Source organism: Hibiscus syriacus, unplaced genomic scaffold (genome assembly GCF_006381635.1).
Source record: "Hibiscus syriacus cultivar Baekdansim isolate YM2019G1 unplaced genomic scaffold, ASM638163v2 tig00110785_pilon, whole genome shotgun sequence".
Taxonomy (NCBI): Eukaryota; Viridiplantae; Streptophyta; class Magnoliopsida; order Malvales; family Malvaceae; genus Hibiscus; species Hibiscus syriacus.
The window spans coordinates 1,492,453-1,518,253 of NW_024062862.1; the positions used below are offsets into that span (position 1 = coordinate 1,492,453).

At 34.7% G+C, this 25,801-nt stretch overlaps 3 protein-coding genes and 1 pseudogene across 4 annotated transcripts; 1 reads left to right on the forward strand and 3 right to left on the reverse strand.

The window, feature by feature from the left end:
* Positions 1 to 2,370: 2,370 nt before the first annotated feature.
* Positions 2,371 to 6,836, reverse strand: LOC120140536 (annotated as a pseudogene).
* A 603-nt stretch (positions 6,837 to 7,439) lies between these two features.
* Positions 7,440 to 10,273, reverse strand: LOC120140557 (ribosomal RNA processing protein 36 homolog). The gene is made up of 9 exons (XM_039155528.1): positions 10,027 to 10,273; positions 9,810 to 9,940; positions 9,647 to 9,713; positions 8,947 to 8,999; positions 8,383 to 8,437; positions 8,233 to 8,307; positions 8,000 to 8,117; positions 7,757 to 7,803; positions 7,440 to 7,666 (listed from the first exon to the last, which is right to left on the reverse strand). The coding sequence occupies exons 1-9, from the start codon at positions 10,162 to 10,164 to the stop codon at positions 7,556 to 7,558; spliced, it is 795 nt and encodes a 264-aa protein (XP_039011459.1). The 5' UTR covers positions 10,165 to 10,273; the 3' UTR covers positions 7,440 to 7,555.
* A 527-nt stretch (positions 10,274 to 10,800) lies between these two features.
* On the reverse strand, positions 10,801 to 16,397 carry LOC120140426 (protein HAPLESS 2-like). Its single transcript, XM_039155414.1, has 18 exons — positions 16,215 to 16,397; positions 15,987 to 16,130; positions 15,736 to 15,824; positions 15,585 to 15,624; positions 15,271 to 15,328; positions 15,111 to 15,171; positions 14,707 to 14,785; positions 14,350 to 14,484; positions 13,496 to 13,690; positions 13,268 to 13,348; positions 13,081 to 13,181; positions 12,588 to 12,705; positions 12,426 to 12,458; positions 12,245 to 12,338; positions 12,031 to 12,119; positions 11,544 to 11,659; positions 11,356 to 11,456; positions 10,801 to 11,270 (listed from the first exon to the last, which is right to left on the reverse strand). The coding sequence occupies exons 1-18, from the start codon at positions 16,395 to 16,397 to the stop codon at positions 10,846 to 10,848; spliced, it is 2,142 nt and encodes a 713-aa protein (XP_039011345.1). The 3' UTR covers positions 10,801 to 10,845.
* An 881-nt stretch (positions 16,398 to 17,278) lies between these two features.
* On the forward strand, positions 17,279 to 20,305 carry LOC120140548 (E3 ubiquitin-protein ligase At1g12760-like). Of its 2 annotated transcripts, none has more exons than XM_039155520.1 (5): positions 17,279 to 17,990; positions 18,704 to 18,826; positions 18,929 to 19,061; positions 19,572 to 19,736; positions 19,835 to 20,305. In XM_039155520.1, the coding sequence occupies exons 1-5, from the start codon at positions 17,479 to 17,481 to the stop codon at positions 20,000 to 20,002; spliced, it is 1,101 nt and encodes a 366-aa protein (XP_039011451.1). In that variant the 5' UTR covers positions 17,279 to 17,478; the 3' UTR covers positions 20,003 to 20,305. The 2 variants fall into 2 exon arrangements, with proteins under 2 accessions (XP_039011451.1, XP_039011452.1); XM_039155521.1 differs by having other exon boundaries at positions 17,280 to 17,990; positions 18,707 to 18,826.
* Positions 20,306 to 25,801: the final 5,496 nt, after the last annotated feature.

The window sequence follows — 25,801 nt, forward strand, 5'->3', positions numbered from 1 at the left end:
ATTGTAATCGTAAAGTGATAATAAGAAAACTCAAAAATTTAATGTAAAATTATAAAATAAAATAAAATAAAATAATTTATTTCATATTAAATAAGGTGATCAGTGATAAATATTGCGACTTTTGAATTGTTAATAATTTCTCATATATTAGTTTAATCTCAATTGATAATAAAATTTAAAATCAATTTCGAGCAATCCGTCGTTCTCTCCCTTGTATATATATATATATTCATCTGGCACAAAACATTAAAGGTGCGTTTAGTTCACGGAATGTAAGATTACTAGTGAAAATGTAAGATTATCGGTGAGAATGTAAGATTATCAGTGGAAATGTAAGATTACAAGGGAATAGAATTATTGAGAATGTTGTATTTTGTGTTTGATTGGTTTAGTAGGAATGTAAGATTATTGTGTTTGGTTTAGCATGAATGTAAGATTACTGTGATTGGTTAAAGGAATAAAAGATTATTGAAATATATATATTTGACCAAATTGTCCTTATTATATATTTATCTTTTTAACTAGTTGAAAAATATTTATATTTTTTTTAAAAAAATTTAAATTCATAAAATATATATATATTTTTTTACAAAACTGAAAATATAAAAAGGTTTAATGAAATGGTAAAATTTATTTTAACCCATGAACTACATATAAAATTTTAATTATAGATTTTTTTTGTAAATCTAAATAGTTTAAGGATAAATTTGTAATTTAACCTTTCGTAGAATTTTTATATCAGAAGAAGGATATTTTTGAAAGAAAAAAAAATTTAAGTGCATTTTTGTCCAAAACGTCGGTAATGTCATAATATCTAAGGAAATGGAGGTAATGACATTCCCGGTAATATACCCAAAAAATATACTATTGGTAATAAAATATTACCGGGAATGAGATTCCCAGCCAACCAAACATTAGATTGTAGATTCCATTTCTATGGGAATCTCATATTCCTTAATCCAAACACCCCCTAATATGGAGAAGTGTAATAATGGTATCTTAATTTAAATCTCAAATACAACGATTTTATAGCGTAATTGAAAATGTGATAAAAATCATAATATTTTAGATTGAACGTAATTTAAAAAGTTATTTTTTTAATATTTTTTATTGAACCGAAAATATTAACCACTTCCTAATATTATCAATTATCAATTGACAATCAAAAATATTATATTATTCGTAATATTTTAAATTTAATTAAAAATATTAATAAAAATATAATATTCTAATTAATATCAACCTAAAATATTATAATTTTTATCATATTTTCAGTTTCATTCTAAAATCACCCGCAGCACAACAGAACCACGACTAATATGTGTAAAAAATATTTTTGAATATGTTTCCAGATATATATATATATATATATATATATATATATATTGTAATATGTGTCAATGCATATTATTTTCGTACTATATATTCGCATGGGAGGATTGTGAAAATGTATTCTATTTTGGGAATAAGGAAAAGAACGAATATAAATGCTAAACCGTACGTAAAACTTCCAAGTTCAGTGTATTCATTTGAGCTGACCATCTCTCTAATCAAACATAAATTTCGTGATTGATTTAAAGCAGACATTTACTAGTTCAACTTCAATGCTTTAAATTATGGAGTAAAATAAGCTTATAATCCCCTAAGTAAATTATAAAGTGTGATGTTACTTTATTAAGTATAAGCTGTTATTTTATTAAAATTTAATTATTAAAAATTATAGAATAGTAACATGCCTATTTATATATTTTAAATTTTTTTATCAAAAATTTGACGATCGAATAAACTGAATTTTGACATACTCACTAAAATATTATAAAATTTTACACTTAGAATAGTTTGAATTATATTTTATAGATTAAGTCTCTATTTATATTATGTCGTTAAATCAAATTTTAAACATTACATCAACGAATCAGTACTAAAAAACAATAATATTAATAAACATCATTAAAATATATTTTTATCTTTATTTAATAGACCAACATTCAATTTAGACGACCGTCATTTTTTAATAAAAAAATCAAATTTATAAAAAATAAATAAATAATTATTTTATAATTTTTAATAATAAAAAATTTAATAAAATAATATCACCTTATAATTAAAAGATATTTTTTATCTTTTAATAATTAAAAAACTCAATAAAAGGGACTATAACCCTATAGTCGGTATTTATAAACTTTACCTAAAGCATATAGACTTGGACAGCCAGTATCTGGTTGAACATCAAATCCCACATCGAATGACAATTATCTGATTGACTGAGACTGGGAAATTGACACCCAAAAGAATCTCGACTTTTCATTACTCTCTCGGGATTTTTACTCATATTATAAAAAACTACATTTAAATTTAAATAAAACCTCAAATAAATATATTGGATCACCCTTAGATGAATATACTAACTCAACTTTCTGCCCGGTTCAGTTCTCCGTCTCAACCGTAGCGTTTCTCGAACAATTGATGACGCTTCGTCGGATCCTTCGGCTTGCTCTTAGTCTGTCCACCGAGAAGTTTATGCTTTCCCGTGCTGTAAAGAGGAGATTTGTACAGAGATGGTTAAATGGAACTTGAAAGTGTGTTCTAATGCAAACTCCGGAAACATGCGAGACATTGTACCTGTATTCCATGTAAACCATTCCGTTTGCACCCGACATTGCGATCATTGATCCCGTCGAGCGCCGAGCTTTATGAAGGGTTATATCATCTTTGTCCTCTTCCAACTGTTCTAAACCGACTGCGTCATCACCTGCTGTCAAGACCCGATGAAAGAAAGTTGTTAACGATCACTAGTTCCATGATTACTTTAAAATTTTAGAAGAAAGTGGAAAAATAAGCACTTTTCCGAGTAGGGCCAATTGCTCGTCGAGATGGTAGTAACTCAACTCGGCACCGGCATCAGGTGGAGGCAAGCCTGTTATCACCTATTAAAAAAATATTACATCAAAATATTATATAATACTCTTACATTATTCGAACTCGAGTGTGCATACAGGATACAAGTTACCAGATAAAAGCTGGAGCAACGAAGACAATAAATGGCATACCTTAAAGCTATAACCTTGATCAATTAGGAATTGATGCCTTTTAGTCGAGTAGTACATTTCCTGCAAATAGTATCGGCCGAACATTACATATGCTTACGGATAGTCATTGTTCTCATAAGGAAATATGCGTATACCTGCGTATCTGTCGAAACAAGGGAATAGAAGAACGCATTATACTCCTCTTTGCCACCTGCCATCCCGTCTTCGATTTTACCCTGTCGATCCATTCGAAATTTCAGCAACTAGAAAAACAAAGATGAAAACTTAAGATGCAAAATTGAATTGTAATACTGGCCTTTGCCCTTTAGAATACGTCCTAATCGCTGGGCTTCTTGACGTCTCGAACCGGCATGAGATGAAATCTGAATTATCACATTAGCCCCAGGAATATCGATAGAATTATCGCCAACCTGTTGATCGAAAAGCCACAAAAGACCATTTTCATAGGACACAACAAAAGAATCGCATGACTGAAAGTAAAACGTTGTAAAGGAGAATTCGGAACACTTGATAAAACAACGGGATCAGCCTCACCAGCTTAAAGCCGATGATGTGAACAATAATAAAGACTCGGATTTTTTGATGGGGCACAATATTGGTTCACAACACTCAATATTGCAAGACAGTATCGAAACTGAAAGTAAAATGTAATGTGTTGAATACCTATGAGAGAAAAATAGTATTCACATCACGGCTAATTTTGAAAGCCAGGAGAATTTTTGTCCTCTCGAGATGGCTGCGCCCGACACGGGTAGATTGCAAGTCAAAAATATAAGACAATATGAAAAAGGCAGACTACGGGAAGCAGTTGATGATTCAAAAAACAACCTGGTAGCACCGTAGATCATAGGTTTCCGTAGTTTCATTGCATACTCGGTTAATGCAAAAAGATTGTCTGCAATGACAATTATCTTGTCGCCATGATCCTGTTCATGGAATCGTATGAGGAACTCACACGCCCTGAACTTATTAGGATTCATCACATAAAGTGCCTGAAATGCAAGAGACAACTGTTACAGCGAAAATCGTTAAGGACCAACAAATTGAAGCGAACAAGTTAGATAAGCGAACCTGTTTCTGCTTGGAGTTTTCTTTCTTCAAATATTCAGCAAAAAACTCCTTTGTCATCGGGCACCATACTTCGGCACACTGAACATTTGCTATGAACCCTCCTTTTACTAGATCCAGCCAATTTGCTTCGTACAACTTGGGACCGATAAGGAAGTTCAAGTCCGTAATTCTTTCATCCTCTCTCACAAGTGTGGCTACATAATAGTATTTACATATTTACATACGAGGCAGCTGAGAGCTAATGATGAAAAGAAGAAGAAGAAATCGAAGCACGTCCCAGTAAGCCCCAGTTTGCAGTGGGATTTAGTGAGACTGATGACTTTCCGAAACATGTGAGCAGGAACCACAGGGGCCTGCTCGGAGGAGAATCATTTCTCTTATTGCGTATAAGGAAATTAATAATTACCTCGTCCATGAGCAGCAGTCCCCATTCTCTGTTTCTTATCTCTTCAAATATCTTTTTAGATTCTTCAGACCGCTTAACACCAAAAGCAACCATATTATACGTTGTCACAACCACTCCAGCATTCCCACGGAACCTCTCTTTCCTGTCGGATGTAAAACGTCAAATTTGTTCATCTCGTATGGTCGACCAAAGCTTGAACTGAAAGGCCCACTGATCCACTGAAACTGCATTTGTTGCCAAAAACAAAGGCAACTTTTCTTTATCCGGCATGCTGCAGAAACACCTACTAGAGACTTTCCGGCACCACAAGGTAGCACAATAATGCCGGATCTCGCTCTACCTGCATTACCATTTTGCATTCCAAGAGAAAACAACAATGACAATTCATAAAAAAAAAAAAGATATATATGTACAAACACATAAATATGTATAGGTTTAATATACATGATCATACCATTTCCAAACATTTTACTAAGACTCTTTTCCTGATATGGTCGTGGCTGTGCATGAGGCTTCAGTTCCATGTCGAGGTCGGGATTGACCTATAGATCAAAGGAACAATAAAACAACCGAGATAATATCAAGGCCCGGATAATATGGACTCAGTTGCCTCCATTAATCGGAAGCCACTTTTTTTATTAGTGTCGAGAAAAATGTTACTCAGTGTCATTTCGAAAATCGTACTCCTCTAGCATTGAATAATTTAAAGCATTAGGCAGGCATCGTTGCTTCACATTTTCAACCTGTCAATGCAAAAAGTACAACGCAAGATATAGTCAAATGTAGCACAATCACATTTCGTAAAGATCGACGACTGAGAAACTGCAACCGAATCAAATTTCCATCAAACTATAAGCGAAGGAGCTTATGGTCCAGCATCACCGATTCGTTTGCATGAAAGATGTCATGAGATAGAATTGCTCGAACAAAAATGCGGGCTTAAAATTGTATCCTCAAAAATATCGTGCAATAATAATGGACTTGAAATACGAAGTCAACAATAAAGTAAAACACCTGAGCAGGGTCGATTTCGAATGCATGGGTTTCTTTCTCTTCGGCGGCAGCAGCCAATTCTGCTTCTTTAAGCAAACCATCATGGCCGGTTTCGATTTCACCCGCAGTTTTGCTGATTGTAAATCCATCACTTCCATGCACATTCTATAAAAAGCGAGAAGATAACATCACTCGGGAAATATGACTTCGCCTCAACTGCCAGTAAAACAAAATAAATCAACAAATTCATTTCACATTATGAAACAAACCTCGGAAACGATACTAGCTCGAGCTATAACCTCATCTTGCAGCAGTTTCTTCAGTACCTGCAGCGATCGACATCAACAAATAACGAATACCAAATAACCCATAAATTTCGATAAATCATGCAATCATCAAAAACAATGACCAACTTGCCCCAGGAAATGAGGATTCGATAAAGTAACGATTCTTCTTGAGCACGAGCTTGACTTTGCCATAATTAGCAGTAGAAGCATGTATGAAATCAATAATTTCTTTAGGAAGCTTGGTCTTGGACAGTTTATCCAACACCGATATAATGGTTTCCGTTTCCAGCCCCACGGATACGGCAGCATACAGAGAATGTGGCGTTAGATTGTACTCGTGCATCGACTCCGGTCTACATAAATGGAAAATTCACATCCATAACCACATAAAGAGATGCATCCAAATAAGCAAACAACAAGAAAAACAATTCAACATCAATACCTGCAAACAGGTTCGGCTATAGCAATGAGAAAATCATAAGCTTGCTTGTACAAAGGAGAGAATGTCTCCAAGAAAATACGCCCCGTCGGCACAAGCCCATAACGGTCTATTCGCGTGGTCGGGCTTTAGTTCTAATTTATTAAAATCTCTCCTCTTCCCTTCTTTTTCACCTTCAAATTCAATCATATAATATTATGCCTCCACAAAGACAAACTCAAATTTGTCAAAAAATAGAACGAAGAAATGGTTACTATCACGAGAATCATCGTCCCCTTCGTCAGGATAAAACGAATTCGCATCTTCAACAGCTGAGCTCCTATGATAATCCTGCAAGAAAACATAAGAAAGAAAAAAAACATGCTTTTGTAAGGAAAATGAAAAGAAAAAACCCATTAATTCTATGTAAAAATCGAAAAGGCAGAGGATTTTGGATGACCTTCACATAAATTTTAAGCTTTTTGCTAGGTCTACCCCTTTCCCCTGAGAATCAACAGAACGTTAAACCTCATACAAAATCTATATATATATATAAAAGACAGAACTGAGAAGTTCCAGGATTCTTGCAGTGTTCTATTACCGAGTCCCATGTTTGCTGTTATCTGTGTTTGGATCAACTGGTTTTCTTTTTGTGTTTCGTTTAGCGACTCTGTTTTTGCCTGAGAAGGGTAATACTATGACCGTTGTTCTGATAATCGCCGAGTATTTTATTTACCGACCAACCGTCGTTTGGTCCACCATCATGTAAACTCTAAACGCTGCGTTTAGAGGCGGGTCTTCTGTTTTGTTACCGTTGGTCCAATTAGAGTTTAGACTTCAGGGCCCAGTTTAGGCTTCCTTTTTCTCTATTTAGATTTTTTTTAATTTATTAGTTGTTCCGATTTATTATTTAAATTTAATTACAATTATATATAAATATATTTTTAAAGTTAAACTATAAGTGTTGCTATAATTAAAATTAACCAGTATAATATATAATTTAAATAATAAATGTTATCAATACATACACATAAATGACGATCTTTTGTCAAAAAAACACATGACAATCAAAATCAACCATTGAATTAAAAAGTACAAACGGGTGTATTATTATTTTTGAACAAATAATAACTGTTAGTTTTATATAAAATAAGGAGGAAATATCTCAAAATTACAGAAAAATCTACTAAAACAATAATAAACTAATTACTCCGAACATTTTTTTAGAATAATAAACCCTAATCTCATCTCAACACCACCAATAGAGGGCAAGTCATATCCATCCAAAATGGAGGACTGCATAAATACAGACCAAAAACCTGTGGAATCATTAACTTTGTTGCTCGCTGTTGTTGGGTCTACGATAGGGCATGAACCTATGATCCTTGGCAGCATTCTTCCTTCTCTTTTTCTCGATGAAGGATTCGAGTTTGCCGGATGCCTGATGATACATCATCGATATGATTAATTAGTTGAGAGAGTTGATGTCATAGGGAACAAGTTTAAATTACAAGGTATGTTGAATGTGTACCTTGAGCTTTTTATACTTCTCGATAAGCCTTTGCTTCCGAATTTCAGCTGCAAAGGAGTAATCCAAATTAGCATCCATTAAAATGGATTCATAGGAACAATCATACATGCATAATCAACATGATACAACATTCTGTGAAAGGTTAGAAAGCTAAAATAATAACAGTCTGGACGGTTTCCTATATTATAGTCTAACACAAGATTCCAAAAGCAATAGTGAGAGTGAGAGGATTCTTGACATTACATTTCTTAAGATAGAAAGGGCGCTTCCCATGCTTTGCTGCTTCTTTTTCTTTCTTCTTGTGTGCAGCCAGAATCTCTGCATCAGTATTTTTTGCTGACTCAAACTTTAATTGCTTATCCTGATTCGTGATCCAACGTAAATAAGTTGATAGGGAGGTGCTCTGATGCATCCAGGGGCCATATAGAAGACCCTGGAGACTGAAGTGGTTTCTATTGAATAGATAAATTACTTACAATCCAAGAAATATGGTTCTTCAGTTCATTAATGACTTTGGGATCTTTGGTTTTTTTTAGTCGTTTCTGCACCTCCTGTCACATCCGGGAAATACATCGTTGAAAAATGACGGTATAAACCCAAAGAAGAGGTCAAATAGATTAGAATACCTCTCTTTCAGCTGGTAGGTTGTTCTGAAACAGAAAATTATATCTTTTTCTGAATCTGCAAAATAAAAAAAAATCATCAGTTGCGGGCTAAGGAAAAGCCAATTTGCCAACGACAGGCATAATCCGGAAAGTAGAAAGTGACAACCATCAAATGCTACTACCTCAACCAAGAGGTTGATCGTTACTATTGAACTATTATGGGCACATATGAGATGTGGTCACATGGTAAAGTAGACTACTATCAAAGTAAAGCTCCATAGACTGGTAAAAGGTAATCAAGATTTCAGGCAATACTCATTAAATTTCAGTAACATATTTGTGTTGGATTTAATACAATAACGTATGAAGCTCAGCCGACCAATCAAAGAGTTGTCCTTAAAGATCATGGAATAGATTACTAACGACTAATCCATGAAAAACTCCTCATCCCACTTGACTGATACGCACAGGTAAGAGTAGTTAAACTTTGTGTAGGGTAATAACAGTTGCAACGGGACCAATGTAGTTAAAGCAACAAATGAAATCAATGTAAATGATTGAATGATAAAGAGAGAAGAGACTAACCCATCGACATCAAGTTTACCACATAAAGATTCGAAACGGGGGTCTCGTGACACCTGAACAGAAAGAAGCAAACAGATTCAATTCACCTTTTAATGTTCTATTCTCTTTAACTATTGAAAACAAGAACCAGTATGTGATACCCTTTCCCAAAAAGAGAGAACATTATTATTGCGATTTCCATCAGGATCAATGCTACAATAACTGGAGTCTTGTGCACATAAATTAGCCACACAAAAAAACATTTAGCGAGGACAGGCAACTAAAAATGGCCTAAATTACTAGACATGTGACATTTACAAAACAACAGGGAGCATACTATTTTTTTCTTAAGAAAACAATATTTATTACACCAATCGAGATATAGAACTTTAGGGAAGGGTCATGAATGCCACTTACAAGCAAATCATATTAACATCAATTATAAGCACAAAAGCTGAAAACAGAAGAAAAAAAAATCTCAACATAAATCATAAGACCAACTTCAACAGTTTAAGTGAAATTATAAGCTCGAATAACAGGGACACAATTAAGATCTTACAAAGGTAACCAACCCGGCGCATAATTGCATTAAAGAAAAACTAAGATACTTCAAAACCAAAAGATCATTAATTTAGGCAAGCAAAACCACAATTACACTATTTAATATGTTATTCTTATTACATTCAAAACAAAAGCAAAAGCTTAAAGAAACTCGGTTTACCTTTTTAGGAGCTTGAATAACTTGTCCAAAAGACATCACTGGTTTCTTGCTACTGAGTTCCATCGGCCTATATAAAACACAAACCAAAACCCAAAAAACAAAAACATAAATTGCCATAAAAGGAAGTAAAAAAACTTATTTCTCAAATCGTAAAAAAGGATACCTATTCTTGTTAGCGCGACGGTGCTTGGCATCTGAACGGGGTTTACGAGAAACTGAATCCGTACCATCGGCTCGTGCCTTTTGTAGCTCTTCGAATGTAACTTCTGCTAACTCGCGCTCTATCTCTTCCTCCTACAACTCTCCCAGAAACACAAACGCAATATAATCAGTTGAAGATTGGAAGAATAAGATTTTAAGCTATGGTAAAATATACCTACTTCATCGGAAGCAATGGAGTCATCAGAGTTCTCTTCTTCGGATGGAGATTCCATCTCTCCTTCTCCTTCATCGTCTTCTTCACTTTCTTCGAAGTGGGTTTTGCTTGAAGTTGCAATGGAGTTAAAGGGTTTCTTCATTCTCCTCGATGAGAGTGCAAAAAGTTTCAAGTTCAAAACCAACTAAGAGAGCTGACCAGGGTGCGGAACGAAGGCGCATCAAAGAAAGAGCCAACTTGATAAAGAAGAAGCTACTGCCAGACCTGACCTAACCACAGGCCACTCTTAAAGCTCTTCGTGGGCTGGTTGGGCTTCTCTGTTTAAATTATTTGTTTTGGGCCGAAACTATAGCTAGCCTTCTTTAAGAATAGACCACGGACGGTAGGGTTAATATATATATTGATATGTGTGCATGACGACTTCCCCATTCTCCATTGCGTCTGAATTGCACTGCTGTCAGGTAACATGCAATAAGCAGCATGGAAACTCGTCTTGCAAACATAACGAGATCATAAAATTATCGTGTTCTCATGAAATCGTCATGAAATCCTAACGAGATTTTCGGGTTACTATAGCAATCACTCTAGATCATAAAATAGTTTATGGTACATCTTATTTAAGCAATTTTACTGTCCGTAAATACAATTATAATGGATTCAGATTCGAATAATAAATCCCTATAATATTTAATTTGGTTTATTTGATCGAACTCGATATATTACATTTAAATAAAAAGAAATTTAAATTTGTATCTAGCCCTTCGATTTTGAAAAATAGCCTCCCATTGATATGATTATAACTTCATCTTGCTATGAACTATCTCTATCTCAGCTTCAATGGTCTGTCTATTAGCTCTGGTGCTCTCCTATGCTTGTGGTGTCCGACATCATCATGTTTCCTTCTATCCAACTGGACTTCTTGTATGATGCTAGAACTTCTGACATGCCTATGTTTGTGCTTGTGCTTGTACTTATGAACATGATGCAGGTAATGATGATAATCATCCTCCCTTTTGGAATGATTGTGCCGGTGATCATGGTGAATGCCGCTTCGTTTATATCGAGCATCATGTTTGTGGTGCTTGGTCTTGATACGCTTTTTGGCATGAATGGGGTAACGGTGATTATGGATACCGTGCCTGTGGACATCATTAGCTCCATGATGATCGAACTCGAAATGATCCTCGAAACAGTCATAAAGAGGATCAAAGAAGCCTTTTTGGTGTAAGAGCCATAGCAACACGAGGACTGCAATTCAAAATACCATGTGATGTGATAAGCAAATTATTTGCATTCTCCCTTAACTTGTTTCTTGGTAATAATGAAGGTTTACCAGTCATAAATATCGCCAAGATCAAACCGAAGAGTACAATCCAACTCATACAGATATATTGTATATGACAGCTGAAGTCGAAAAAACCTGAGCATTTCCTTCTACACAACAAAAGGAAAGAAATTCAACATCGAGTCAACTGCATAATTTAGTAGAAATGGAAATATGTATTCTAATCGTTAAATGACCTGCAAGTTTCTCCGGTGATGAAGTCCACCAAACTTTCCCACAGGTTTTTCCAAATTTTCTTAAGAGATTCAAAGAAACCATTAACGCCGGTATTTGGTGGTTGGAAAGGAGTAATCTGAAAAAATTTGATGTTTTCAGAGATTTACTTAAGACATGAAGAGCACCAACTGATACTTTTTCCTCATACTTGTACAGTTCACAGCGCTTATGGTTCGCAATGCACATGGCTAAGTTAATGAATCTCAACAGACAGTAAAATGAAGTATAACAATCCTCAGTTTTTTAAAACTATATTACTCGAACTCAGGAGTGTGATGGATATGATATGAACATGTTTGATGTGTTTTTTCCAAGTGTTTCCAAGTATTTGCTTGTCCAAAAATATGTTTAACTCTGGTACTTCAAGAAAATCAAGGAGTCGGTGCAGCATAGATTACGAACCTTAATTTCGTTTCTTTTTGACACCAGACCATAAACTTATCATACCTGTGATCCATTGTCAAGAACAATAGCTGTAGTACTAAACTGGCACTCTGCTCTGTCAACTTCACTAAATTCAGAGTCCTTCAATATAGCTGCATTCAGCATGTCAAGCAAAAAGCATGTTAAGTGAAATGTATCAATCTTAGTGATGTTAAATTTTGGGAATATGAAAAGAAAATGGTTCAAGATGGCTTAAAAGCCTCCTTTCAATTCCTACCAGAACAAACATATTTTGCAGCCTGATCAGTTGTTGGATAGACTTTAAAAGATCGAGCCGAAATTTCTTTTGGCTTCATAATGAAGAATTGTTCCTGCAGAAAATTCAATGTTGGTGATATTTTTTTGATTAGCCATGATTAACTACGCACACTACACTTTAAAAAGTTGAGAGAAAATACCTCCATAAGGGCGACACCCTTTGAGCAGTCAAACTGCACAAGGAAAAAGTTCATCATAACTGAAACTAGAGCAACTTGTGGCAATATCGCCATATTTGTTCAAATGGAAACTCATATTTATTCTTTATGTACATAATGAGAAAAAAGTATGTATCCGAGTACCGTTAAGCTATATGATGCTTCTACTTCACCGGTATTCGTAACCATAATTGTGGCAACCCCAAACTGAGTGAGGGCTTCAAATGTTGGAACTTTTACACTCATGATTTTTCCAGGACTCCTGTGAAAAGTATATGTGATATTTACATCAAGTACGACCAAAGTATTAAAGATGGGGTATCACTTAGATATGAAACCAAAAGACATCAATCACCATAAATAATCTTTAAAATGCTTTTGAGTGATAGTATAAGTAAGAAGTAATTGCCTAGAAGCATACAGGACAACAAAAGGTCTATCTATTGCGAGTCGAACACAAAGAGCATAATCCTCAGTACTTTGTCCTTGATGATAAGTAAACAAAGACTTGATATAATCAAGTTGAATATTGCAAATCCATGCTTTTGATGAATCATTTGCTGAAAATAATAAGAATGAGTCCAAGTCATCTATATTGTAGTATGCGATAGCTATCAATTGTAGCAGCGTTACTTACCTTTGGAAAACGAAATCTATGTCATCAGCCCTTAGTTCTATTAGGAGGTTTGTGTTAAGAACTTCCGTCACTCCTATAGAGAATGAATGAGACCCTGCACCCTGCAGCCAAATGGGAAACATAAATTAACTCACCTATAATGTGGAGAAACTTGCTCGGAACGAATGTACAGTTGTGGAATCTTAACCGGATGCTCATTTATCCTTTGAAATCTCCCTTGGACGCCATACAATGGAACTTGTTTCCTCTTAATTCGGTTTTGGTCAGCCTGCCAGCAATAAGGCAGTGGCTTCTCAGTTAACAATGACCAAGATATATATAAGCAACGAAAATAGAAGATCATAAGTTTTTCATTGCTATTTCTTGCACCAAACTAGTTAAAGAAATTATAACTACTATAGTTTTATATACTAACTTCCCAGAAATTCCACAACTGATTATGCAAGCAACTCCAAAATGGTGCTGAACAGAAGTTTGGCTGACCATTGAAAGCCTCATAACCGACACCAATTTTGTTGCATTCAACACCATCTAAGGTAAATCTCACTCTCTCAAGCAACATCCACATAGAAAGATTCCTTCCCAAATAATTGGGTTGACCTGGACCACCCTGTCATTGAAGGAATAAAAAAGAGTTTTGGCAATACAAAATAACCGAATATGCACCAAAATAACAGTAAACAGATATCCAGCAAAATTCTGAAACAACATAATCAAATTACATTGCCATGCATATTGTAGCCAATCTCCCATACTAAAAAGAAAAAAGTAGAATAAAGAGCACAACTGGCTGCTAGTTGGAATACTTCTCATGCTCAACAAGAACTCATTACAATATACGCTAACATTTATTATAAGCATGTACCTTCTATAAAAACAATGAGAAGATAAAACCGGGAAACCCAATTAATGCCTATAAAAGGTTCTAAATTCCAATTCAAACTCCATCACCAATTTTAAGAATTGCCATTTATTTGCGTGTTTTAAATCATAATAATTGTTCAACGGTCATATATTTGCAGAATTTTAAGAGAATCATTTTTTGGCCTCAAATTAAGCTGTAAAAAACATATGATCGCTATGTTGTAAGTACAGAAATAGGGCAAACAACCTGATAATATTAATTCATCATCTTCTTGTCAAATGCTAAGGAAAAAGCCTTCTCAAAGTAATTAACAAGATGACTAAATTGTCTAAAATGTGTCTACTAGCAGGATTATATCATTCTTGCGTATAACAGTCATAACAGTATCCTCTAAGCAAGCTGACCTGCCTTGGAATGACCAGGTAGAAGTCCTCAAATGTAGGAATACTTGAATATCCAACAAAATCTCCAATAAGATTGACCCTTAGAAATTTGTCAGCGGATGTTGCTGTTCTGTTTTCAGGCCCTACAATAACTTCCTGCAAACATTAATTTATTTGAAAGGTAAGTTACTATTACGAAATTTTAAATTCCTTTCAGTTCAGTTCATACATCAATTGTATACAATTCTAACATCATTACGTGAAACTACAAACCAATATACAACCAAGGTTATACCTGATCAATAAGATATGCGTTTTACAACTGAAAAAGGAAGTCTTTCAATAAGCATCTGAAAAATTATATGAGGCACTACATACCGAAACTTTATTTCCTGTCTTCATCTCAATTCTAACGCTAAACCCAATTGACTGCTGCCCAATGCCAAAAACATGGAACCTAAGTAGATAGAAAGTTAGCAGTTGCTCCTTTTATCAACATTCGAGACATTGTAGCAAAAAGAGTGCCAAATGCCATCATTAATCACGGATCACCTACCTAATAGAAATCAGTTCCATTATATTTCTCTAGTTTCCTTTTATTCGAAATTTCTTTTATGAAAAAACTATTTTACTGACATTATAGGGGAAAAAACAAGTTTGAAAATGATTTATTATCAAGTTTTGTCATTGACTACTGACGACGAAGGTGGTGGTCCAGCAAGAAAAATAACAACTCAAAAAGACAAAATATGTAACCAACAGAACGCTAGTGAAGGCCATACCAATCACCTGGGAATCGGAGACAATGAGCAGTATTGGCCTTTCCTTTTATCAATTTGTCAACTGCCCAAATGTAAAGATAGGGAAAGAACAATCAGATTCTAGAAAATCCTACATCCAAAAGAAAATTTGACAGTGCTGAAATACACAGAGAGCACTTACAGATATTTCCACAAGATGAAGGTGCCCGCCTTCGGGGGCCGCAAGGACAGCAAATAGGCTAAACAAGAAGGATAGAGGATCCGAAAGACAAATAAATAGTCAAAAAAGAACTGTAAAGTAAAATTTACAACTACATTTCAAGAAATATGACAGTTAAGCAAGCAAAAGTAAAATATTTTTACTACCATGGCAAAGACAAAAGTAACGAAGTAATTAGGCAGTCTGTAATAACAATATGAACAACTAAGCAACAGCTAAGTTCAACATAATATTAAATTCCACTCAAAATGATACTTAAAAGTTGAAAATCCAACTTGAGTATGTTCAATGACGTGACCCTGCTCGTCGCGCAACCTACAAAATGGTTTCTGGAAATCAGTCAATATCACTTCATTTTTCATGTCCATGCATCAATTTTAATACACACTAAACATCAGAAAAATTAAATCAAAAACAGCTTCTTACCTCTCACATATCTTGACAACACTAGCCCCAGCATCCGGCTGACATTTGCGTGTCTTAGCAAAAAACTCTTGAGGCTTATAAGAAACATCCTGAAAAACCAAATCGTTCAATAAAAATGCAAATTTGAAAATGAGAGATTCTTTCTTTACTATCTCCCCGATCTTTTCTTTCAATTTTCCCTCAATTTAAAAAATAAATAAATATATAAATAAGATGTACAATGTTTTTATTTTTGTTGTTCAAGAACACACTCGAATATATGTTAATTCGTAGAGCGCGTATGAAGCGGATTTGTTGACCGTTATAACTGGCGGAAACCGTAACGTCTGCATGTTATTCGTAGAATTCTGCTCCACCTCTACAATTTCCGCCACGACCGACGCCTCGCCGCCACTCTGGAGAAAGCATAAACATCATATTAAGAAGAAACAAAAAAACTAAACAACGAAGGTAAGGAGCAAAAAAAATAGTTCACTTACGGAACCGCTAGGAACGGCCATGTTGATGACGATCTTGGTGGTGCAACTCAGTTTGTCGTCGGAGCCCGTACTTTTCTCGCACTTTTCAAGCTTCGATTTCGAAAGGATCTCGACTGAAATAACATTATTTTGGAGGAAGAGAAGACTGGTAACGTAGATGAGAAATCGCGCCAATCGTCCCATTTGCAGCAGTATTTTCTATCTTTTGTTCTTCGTTGAATTTGGAGAATTTTTTAAATGCGGTTATGGTTATGGAAGGCTTTGGATGGAGTTTAAAACACACCCGTTAACCGTACTAAACGGCGTCGTCGATTACCAAACCAACTCGATTGTGGGCCATATTTGCTTTTCAGTGAGTTATTTTCTCTTGGGTTAATTCCACCAAATACTCTGAAACTAACACTTAAATTTTAAGTTAATCTCTAAATTATAAAATATTTTGACTTAGTTATGATTAAGTTTTGATCAACTAATGCGATATATCTAGTCTAATTTACGATTAAATCAAATTAAGATTGTTGCATGGTCGTAACTTTTTTATTTTAAACATAATTTTGACCTGACTCTATAGCTTATATTTAAAAAAAAAAAATTGACCCGACTCACCTCAAATCTTAATTTATATTTACAAAACAACCCTTTGAGGTCATGTCCAAATCATCCGACTATCTCCAGGTAAATGAATAAAATAAGTAGTCTTTGTAGATTTATATTTGTATCATGATTAAAATTTTAAAAGTTACATAAATTAAAATGGACCAAATCAAAATGCATAAAATAATGCTAAATGCAAAAAATATAATAATTAATAACATAATTTTGTAAAGAGTTATAAAGAAAAGAGAGAAAAAAGAAGCGTTGAGGAAAGGTTTTGTTGGCCAAGCGCGCCTTTCCCACGTGTCCCTAGGGAGGCTCTCTTGGCCAGTATAACCTCCCCGCATATTTATATTTTAATTTTAAAAAATTGTCGTTTATAGACAACTGGGTTTTCAAATACACCTAACGATGAATGACACGAACCGCATAACTGCACCAAATATTACCGGATAAATTAAACCTTCCCCAAGAAATAAAAGAGACAACCTTCAACATCCTCAGATTCATCATCTCCAACATTCAGTAGAGCTCTAATTCGCCAAATTCTTTGAAAGATTGCCGTTAATGTTTCCCCCATGGCATTAAATTGAATACCCATTTGAAATTCTATTGTTTTTGTTTATGTTGAAAATATTTTAGAATTTTTTCCCCCTGAGAAATCCCACATATGGCTTCGACGACGCAGTTCCTCTCGTCACAAAATATCGTATCACGGGACGGTTCCTCTTGTGGATCCGTGCGCGGCCAGAGGCTTCGGGAAGCATCTCGGTTCCTGCGCCGAGCCAGCAGCCGAAGACTGATGCGTGAGCCTTCCATGTTGGTTAGAGAAACCGCTGCCGAGCAGCTCGAGGAGCGGCATAGCGATTGGGCGTATTCGAAGCCTGCGGTGGTCCTCGATGTTATCTGGAATTTCACGTTCGCAGCTGCGGCGGTTGGGGTTTTGGTTTTGAGCTGGAAGGAGAGACCGATCATGCCGCTGAGACTGTGGATAATTGGGTATGCATTGCAGTGTTTATTGCATATGGTCTGCGTTTGTGTTGAGTATAGGCGGCGGAGGCGGAAACGGAGCGTGGAGTACAGCCCATTTAATGCAGGAGATGAAGGGGCTTTGAGCCCACGGTTGAGGGTAGATTCGGAGCACTACGTAACTTTGGCTCATCTGGAAGAGGATAGTGGAAGGTATATATTTATATTGATTAAGAGTTTCACTGGTATTCAATGAGTTTAAGAACTTAGGCTTTTCTTGTTACTAAAGGGGAAGGATGGAAAATTGCTTAATCAAAAGGTTAAGATTAATAACCACTGTCTTACTTTGAATCTTAACCATTTGGTTAACAAATTCTCCATATTTCCTCGTTTCCATCCTTCATACAAAGCAAAGCCTTAATGATAGTGTTGGATTCCTTTTTATACACTGCTTCTTATTGGTTAATTGGTGGGTTGAGATGGAAGATATTGTTTCTTTGGTGGCAAGTGCAATCATGGTTTTTTGAGCTGTGGGGATATGTAGGTGAATTCAAGAAGCTGTATGTCATATTGGTAATTGGAATAAATGGGTTTTAGGCCTCATCAGGCAAAGTGTAACTTGGAACATGTTTCGTTATGATGTCAAGAATGCAATTAGGAATTTGACGGAGATTTCGAATTTTAATTTACTTACTCGATATTACATGGTTAAGCTGTGCAAATTTGTCTCATACATTGAAGCTGTAATGTGTTGAAAATCCACACTTGCATTTCACATTAGTTGAATTAAGTGTTGGGAATTTTGGGGGCATATTATTTCAATTTTATGGTGTATTTTGGATATATTAATCTCACCTATTATAGATTAGGTTGTATATGATACTTTAGACCCAATTTAGTAGCTAATCAGTTGAAAATGTTTTCAGCAGTGTTGCAAAGCTCCTGGAATCTGCAAATAATATGTTTTCATTCATCTGGTGGATCATCGGATTCTACGGGGTATCTGTAGGTGGCGAAACAATGGTTCGTAGCTCCCCCCAGCTTTATTGGTAAGTTCTTGTGCCCCTTGTCCTGGCTTTTATTTGTTTGGGAGTTCGAAGTTGCTCCCCGGTAATTGGATCCTAACTCTTAAAACGCATTTTTCTTTTCAGGCTTTGTGTAGTGTTTCTTGGTTTTGATGTGTTCTTCATTGTATTCTGTGTTGCATTGGCATGCATCATAGGCATTGCTGTTTGCTGCTGTCTTCCATGTATTATTGCAATCCTGTATGCTGTGGCAGATCAGGTAACTTTCACACCCTCTTGCGTTTAGAATTGACATTTTCGTATAGATTCTTTAATATGTTTGTCCGCATTTGATACTTGATTTTTGTTCTTGAATATCTAATTTTGTAACGAGATGGTTAATGGAGGTAAACATCCCAGATTTACTTATAATCACCTAGTTAGTATGGGGAAGGCCTCTTTGTGTTATTGCATGTATTTCGAGCTTTAAATCTGAATCTAATTCAACCCGGATAATTGTATGATCACAATGGAGTTTGGACAATTTAATGGTGTCTGATACACATTTTGAATGTTGTATTTTACTTGATGATCCTTCAAGCACTTTCAAAGTAAAGAATTTGCTGCATTTGAACAACAGGATTTAGTTGAGCACATTTAAGTTAAATATTTACGGATCCTGAAGTTGTATGGCTCTTGGCAGTTGGATGGATTTACTTGGATTTCTTTTCATCTTTTCCTTTTTGGTATGCTTTCCTTTTTACTGGTTTCATATGGCCTCTTGCATCAGGAAGGAGCTTCGAAGGAGGACATTGATCAGTTGCCAATATACAAATTTCGAAAAATTGGCAAGGGTGAGAAATTTGCCGGTGATGTCGAAGGACCTGTTGGAGGTGTAATTACTGAATGTGGTATTGATTCCCCCATGGAACGAGTGCTTTCCGAGGATGATGCAGTAAGATAATCTCCTTTTTTATGCTGTTTATTTCCTTTCTCCTCTACCGTTGCTGAGCTGAAACCGAACTGGTTTTTCATTATTGGGTTAATTCGTAGGAATGTTGCATCTGCCTTTCTGCTTACGACGACGACGTTGAGTTAAGGGAACTTCCTTGTGGTCACCATTTTCACTGTGCCTGTGTAGATAAGTGGCTGCATATCAATGCTACATGTCCTCTCTGCAAGTATAACATTTTAAAGAGTATTACCCATGAGGTAGTGTAGGCGAAACGGACATATCTGTGATCTCTGCGTATGATTTTAGCTCGAGAGCATTACAATGCACGGCAAGCCTGATAGACTCGACACAGGCTATCCTATCCTTGTTCTGGTGGTGATACAGATAGTTGTAGATGTTGTCACAACTGTTCCATCAGAAACCATGAACTCAGTGACGTGCTTGTTTTAGCCCTGGCCTTCATGGAGATGTATATGAATGTTTTCCCGGAATATGTAAGTGTTGAGTCCAAGAATTCGTTTGGTTCTATTCTTTCTTTTTATTGTTCGAGTCGAGTTAACTTGGTTTAAGACTTCATTTCATTCTGTAATTCTTTCTGAATTACGCTTGTATAGTTTAATTGTGAATTTCATAAAAGTAACTGAATTGTTAAATTAAGTTAATAGTTCAAACTGAATCATTTAAGTTTAATGGTGACTTATCAAACTGAATTGTGAATTTATAGCAATTTTTCTGTAAGCATTCACCAAGTGCACCAAGTGTTTGATAAAATGTGTGTGTGAGAGACATAACGTATATGTTAAATGTTTTGTAATGCAAAAGATAACCAAATGAATGATTTGGCCTGTGGTTTGGTGACGGGTTTCAAGCTTTTGGCTCAGGTTCAATTCCCTCAAAAGCAAGTTTTGTTTGGATTAAATATAAACCATAAGTTATTGACACGTGTCATTTTATTGGATAAAAAATACTAAATAAAAATATATAAATATTAGAAACAATATTTTAATTTTTATTTAAAAAACTGATGTGGCACTGCCACTTCATCATCTATGATGATTTGTGCATGTCACGTCAGTATCTGGATCTACGTGTAATTCCACGTCAGCAAAAAATAATGACGTGGAAATGTCACGTTATAATCGATGACCACATGTGCATGCCACGTCAGATGGACCTGTTGACCGTCAGTTGAGTGACGGATTCCATCTAACGGAGGAACTTATGCCTCATAATCAAACATTGTGGGTAGAACTACTCCAAAAAAAATGATTTGGGCACAAATGCATATTGTCACACCCTAATATGAGGTTAGATTTCTTTCATATTAAGATATGTGATTTAAGTAGTAGTCAAATTAAAATTTTGGGTCCACTATGAAAATTAAAGATAATGGCATTATCATTTTGGTTGGAATTTTCAGCTCATTTTCGGGCAGCTTTTGTGTCCACCAAAGCTTAAAATCAATTAAAGAAATATATTGCTTTGTCATTCACCAACAACAATCTCCATTCATATAATAAAATAATATGAAGTGATGGAGGGGTGAATGATTGAAAGAAATGATTGAAAATAAATAATTCTTTTATTATTAATTTTATAATATGGAAATGGAGAACCACATGTTTTAAAGATATTTTGGGATGACTTGGTTTTAATTAGAGAAATTGAAGGAACTGAACACTACAGAGCACTTCAACGCCATATTTGTCCAAGAACTCAGAGCCATCATGCAGAACTCAAGTAAATTTGCCAGCAACAGTTTGGTCATAGTTACTAAAATCCTAGGTTTGTTGACTGATTTCAATATTCCAATTCATCGTAGGCTGCTTGGGTTTGCATCGTCAGAGTTCTCAGCTTGGATTCATTTAACTGAAAAGAGACTGTTGTAGGAATCCAAGCCTACACCAAACGTAATTGTTGCTCAAGATGGTTATGATCATTTCAAGACGATTAACGAGCGGTGAAATTGATCGAAAAGAAGAACAAATCTAGATTTGTGATATAAGTGAAGGAAGTGAGAAAAGATGTGGACGATGTAATCACTCGAGTAAAGGAAAGTCCAATGCCTGAGCCTTCAAAACTGGTAAAGGATGAATGAGCAAATCACGTGGGTTTTAGTTGACAAAGTGCTAAAGGGGTAAATTACAAGCTGAGTTATCCAAGTTTGGTAAAAATTTAACTTTGTCTTTTAGCTTCCGTATTATTATGATTATGGCATAATGGTTTAAATAAAAATCAATTTAGTCCATGATGTTAGCAATTAAATATCACTAGCTCTTCAAGATTTTAGTTATGCAAATTGGGTTTCCAAATTATTAATTAAATTCTAATAAGTTATTTTTATTATGACAAGGAAAATTAATGGAAATCATATTTGTACGATAGATTATCCGTGTTCGTTAGAAAAAGATTGGAAGCTAGAAATCAAGTTGGTGAGCTGGAATTTAAGACTAATATTTTGAGTTTTGTTGGTGTTCTGATTTCGAGGTCTGTTTCGCCAAATTCAAAATCGGTAAGTTATTTTTCACTGATTAATCACCCGATTCGATCCGTTTTTCGGAATTAAGCCTGTTTTTGATGAAATGTTTATTGTTATGTATTTGAGGAAATATTGGAAGTTGAATTAAAGATCAACGGTGTTCGAATGGAATTTATATGGTCGATCAGTATGACACAGAAATCGAGGTAATACTTTATTACCTCTTTATGCTTTATGGAACATGTTGATATTGGTAAATGCATGAATAAGATAATGTTGATCACTTTTGTGGAGTTGAATAAGTTATACACTCGATATGAATGTGGTAGAAATTCTGTAACTGAATACAGATCGAATGACTAATATAAGAGATTGATGAATCGTTAGAATTAAATTACAAGTTTGTGATTGGTGATAAAGAAATCAGCTCTGGATTTGTAACTTATATTTTATATCATCAAAGGTTAAATGTTAAAGGTACTTGGATGGGAAATTATGAAAATACTTCGGTAGGATAAAATTACGAAAATACCATTATATTGTAAGATGACAAGAATTGTCCCTGGAAGTTGGTTAATAACTCTGTAAAGACATATTGATTCGGTAAAATTTCATATGTGCATAAGAAATGCTAGTTTTGCTTAGGAAATATGGATAACTGGTTTTTAAACCCAAAAGGGTTTGTGCAAGATACTAGAAGTCGGTTAAAGAATCATTTCAAGATCAAAGAATGTTCGGGAAAGCAATTAACCATTGGATCTCTAAAGTATAATTATTTTCGTTAAGAGTTAATACTGAAATCATCTGGTTAAGAAATTATGAAAATGCCCTTGAGAGGTAAAAATAGTCCAATTTGACTCTGAATGAGAAAGTAACATGAAAATTTGTTTTTAAACCGATAAATTAATGATTTGATTATTGAGATCCTATTTTTGTATGGAAAATTCCTGATAATTCGTCAGTAACATCTGAGAATGCATTTAACCTATAAATCTCCGACTTAAGTAAGTACATGAAGAATAATAATTTATCGATGGTGATATATTGTCAGAATAGTTCGAAGGGACTGACATAAATGATAAGTTTGAATTAAATAATAAGAATGGACGGAAGAAAATGATTGAAATATTCTAGATCTGTAAGATGACCAAAATACCTCTGTAATGGAAATGATTAAAAAATATCGCCAAGCCAGGAATGAATGGATATCCTCAAGCTTTGAAATACATGAAAGATCACTGAGCATAAAAAGGACCAAAATACCCTTATGTCCTAGACTAAGTAAATGTCTTGGATTATTTAAGAAATTCAAATTAACATGGATGTTGTACTGCTCTTAAAGGTTATAGAACGCAACTTAAGCCGATCAACCAATGCTAGTGTTGTATCAATACTTGAATGGCATATAAACCACTTGAATGCTTGTTCGTTTCCTCAAGTTTGAATTAATGATAATTTTGGAAGTACTCAACGCTAGAGCATATTCGATAGTAAGTAATGAATATCTGTAAGATAAATCAACCACGAATACTAGAATAACTCTAGTATATGACTAAATTGAACTGAATGGAAATACAATATGTATTTGGAATTCATAAACTCCTGAATTACTCTGGAAAACTCTGAAGTTACAAGAATAGACATGATTGTTAAATGAACTAAATAACCTCAATGAATGAAGATTAAATAAGTGATTTGGATGAGTCTGGAAACACTGTTGAGCTTACATGATGAATTATATTTATGGGTTATGAACCATGAATCAAGTACGTCCGTATTTCTTGATATCGTTGAAACATGGAAATGAAATAAAGATAGTTGGGAGATCTATTCAGCGATGATTATGGGGATGATCTATGGATCTGCATTATGGTATTAAAGAGTGAATACACTTGAAGGATAATGAATTGACTTGTTGACATGCATCAGTTTGAGAGTTGTGTAATAATACGGTCGATAGTCATAGATTGTAAATGACTTTAATCTTCAATTCTATATTTTCATCTAAAATCACTTCGGTCATGTTTGAAAACGCAAGTAACGCAGAAGGAAAATATTCGGAATACCTCATTTGGTTCAATTGGGCTGAAATCCTATGAATTCAAAGTATATTCCTGAATACCCCTGATTGTTTGGGTAATGGAATCACTCACAGTAAATCTGAATTTAGAATTATTATGTATAAAGGTTCCTGAACGTTTTCCTGATGCACATAGAAACTTAGTGGAATTTTAAAGTATCAATCTGAAATGTCTGATTAGATCGGTTAGAAATCGATTCTCTTCAATAAGATCTTATTACTGGAATCCGATCAAATTGCACAAGTTCATGTATCCATATTGATAACTACAAAATGCATCTGAAAAATATTTGGATTCTCTAGTGTGTTCCTTATATTTTGAAAAATTGTTTTATTGTTTTAACATTTGGTACACTGAAATCTATGGTTACTGTTTTATGGATGCACCGACTTAACAGAGATGGCTTATGGATTTTTATCATTGTATAAATTGTATCTTGGAGATACAGATTTGTAAAGTACAGCTCTGATCAAGCTGGAAAATTTTTATGGACCTAATGTGACTCTTAGGTAGGCTCTACAGCCCTGAGATCATTCTCGGGTAGGCCCTGCGGCCCTAAGATGTGTTCTTAGATAGGCCCCATGGCCTCGAAATCTATCTTGGGTAGGCTCTCAGGCCCTAAGATGTTCCCTTAGGTTAACTCTTTGTAAGATGGTTTTAAAATACAAGTTTAAAAAGCTCCACTACATTATGGTTTATGGGATTTTATTGAACTATCATTTAATTAATGTACCTATTATGGTTTTATCGTACTGATGGAGCACACTAGGCATCATATTCGACCTCATGAAAACGTGATAGTATGAAAGGTTTCTTATGAACTGAGATTCATGGCTTCTACTCGATGAACTACTAATGCAACCCCAGATTATTCCACAATTGGTATACGTTTGATCAATAAGGAAATTATGGCTTCTCATTTATCTGCATGTCATGTAGCATCATCTAATAGTTCTGTATTACTGAGCTTTTCGAAGCTCACTCTATTACTCACCATTGTAGGTTAAAAGAATTGTACCAGTGCATCTATCGAATTCAGTAAGAGAGCTCTTCCAACGTTGTTTGCAGAGTATGGTACATGTGATTAGGGGGCATATAGATTGTATTTTGTTTTTATATCAGAGTCTGATAAACCCATTTTATTTCTTAATAATAATAAATCATTTTATGATTTTACATGTTTTAAGAAAAGTTTTAAATTTTCCGCTATTTTTACAATAGGTCGCTCCGGTGGCCTAATGTGACACTCCAGATCGGATTGGGCTATCCGCATCGATCTGAGGGGTTACACATATAGTGCCAAACGTTAAGGGTATTTGTTTGCATTATGCCTTATTAATAATCATATAACTGTGAATTTCACTCTTCTTTAATAAAAATCGTCGTATGTTATCATTTTGATAAAGGTTTTTTTATTTGTTTGAGATAATTTTAAGTAATATTTGTATGAAAAATTCTTAATTATTTAATAATGAAAATTTGAATACTCATATAATACTTGAGCT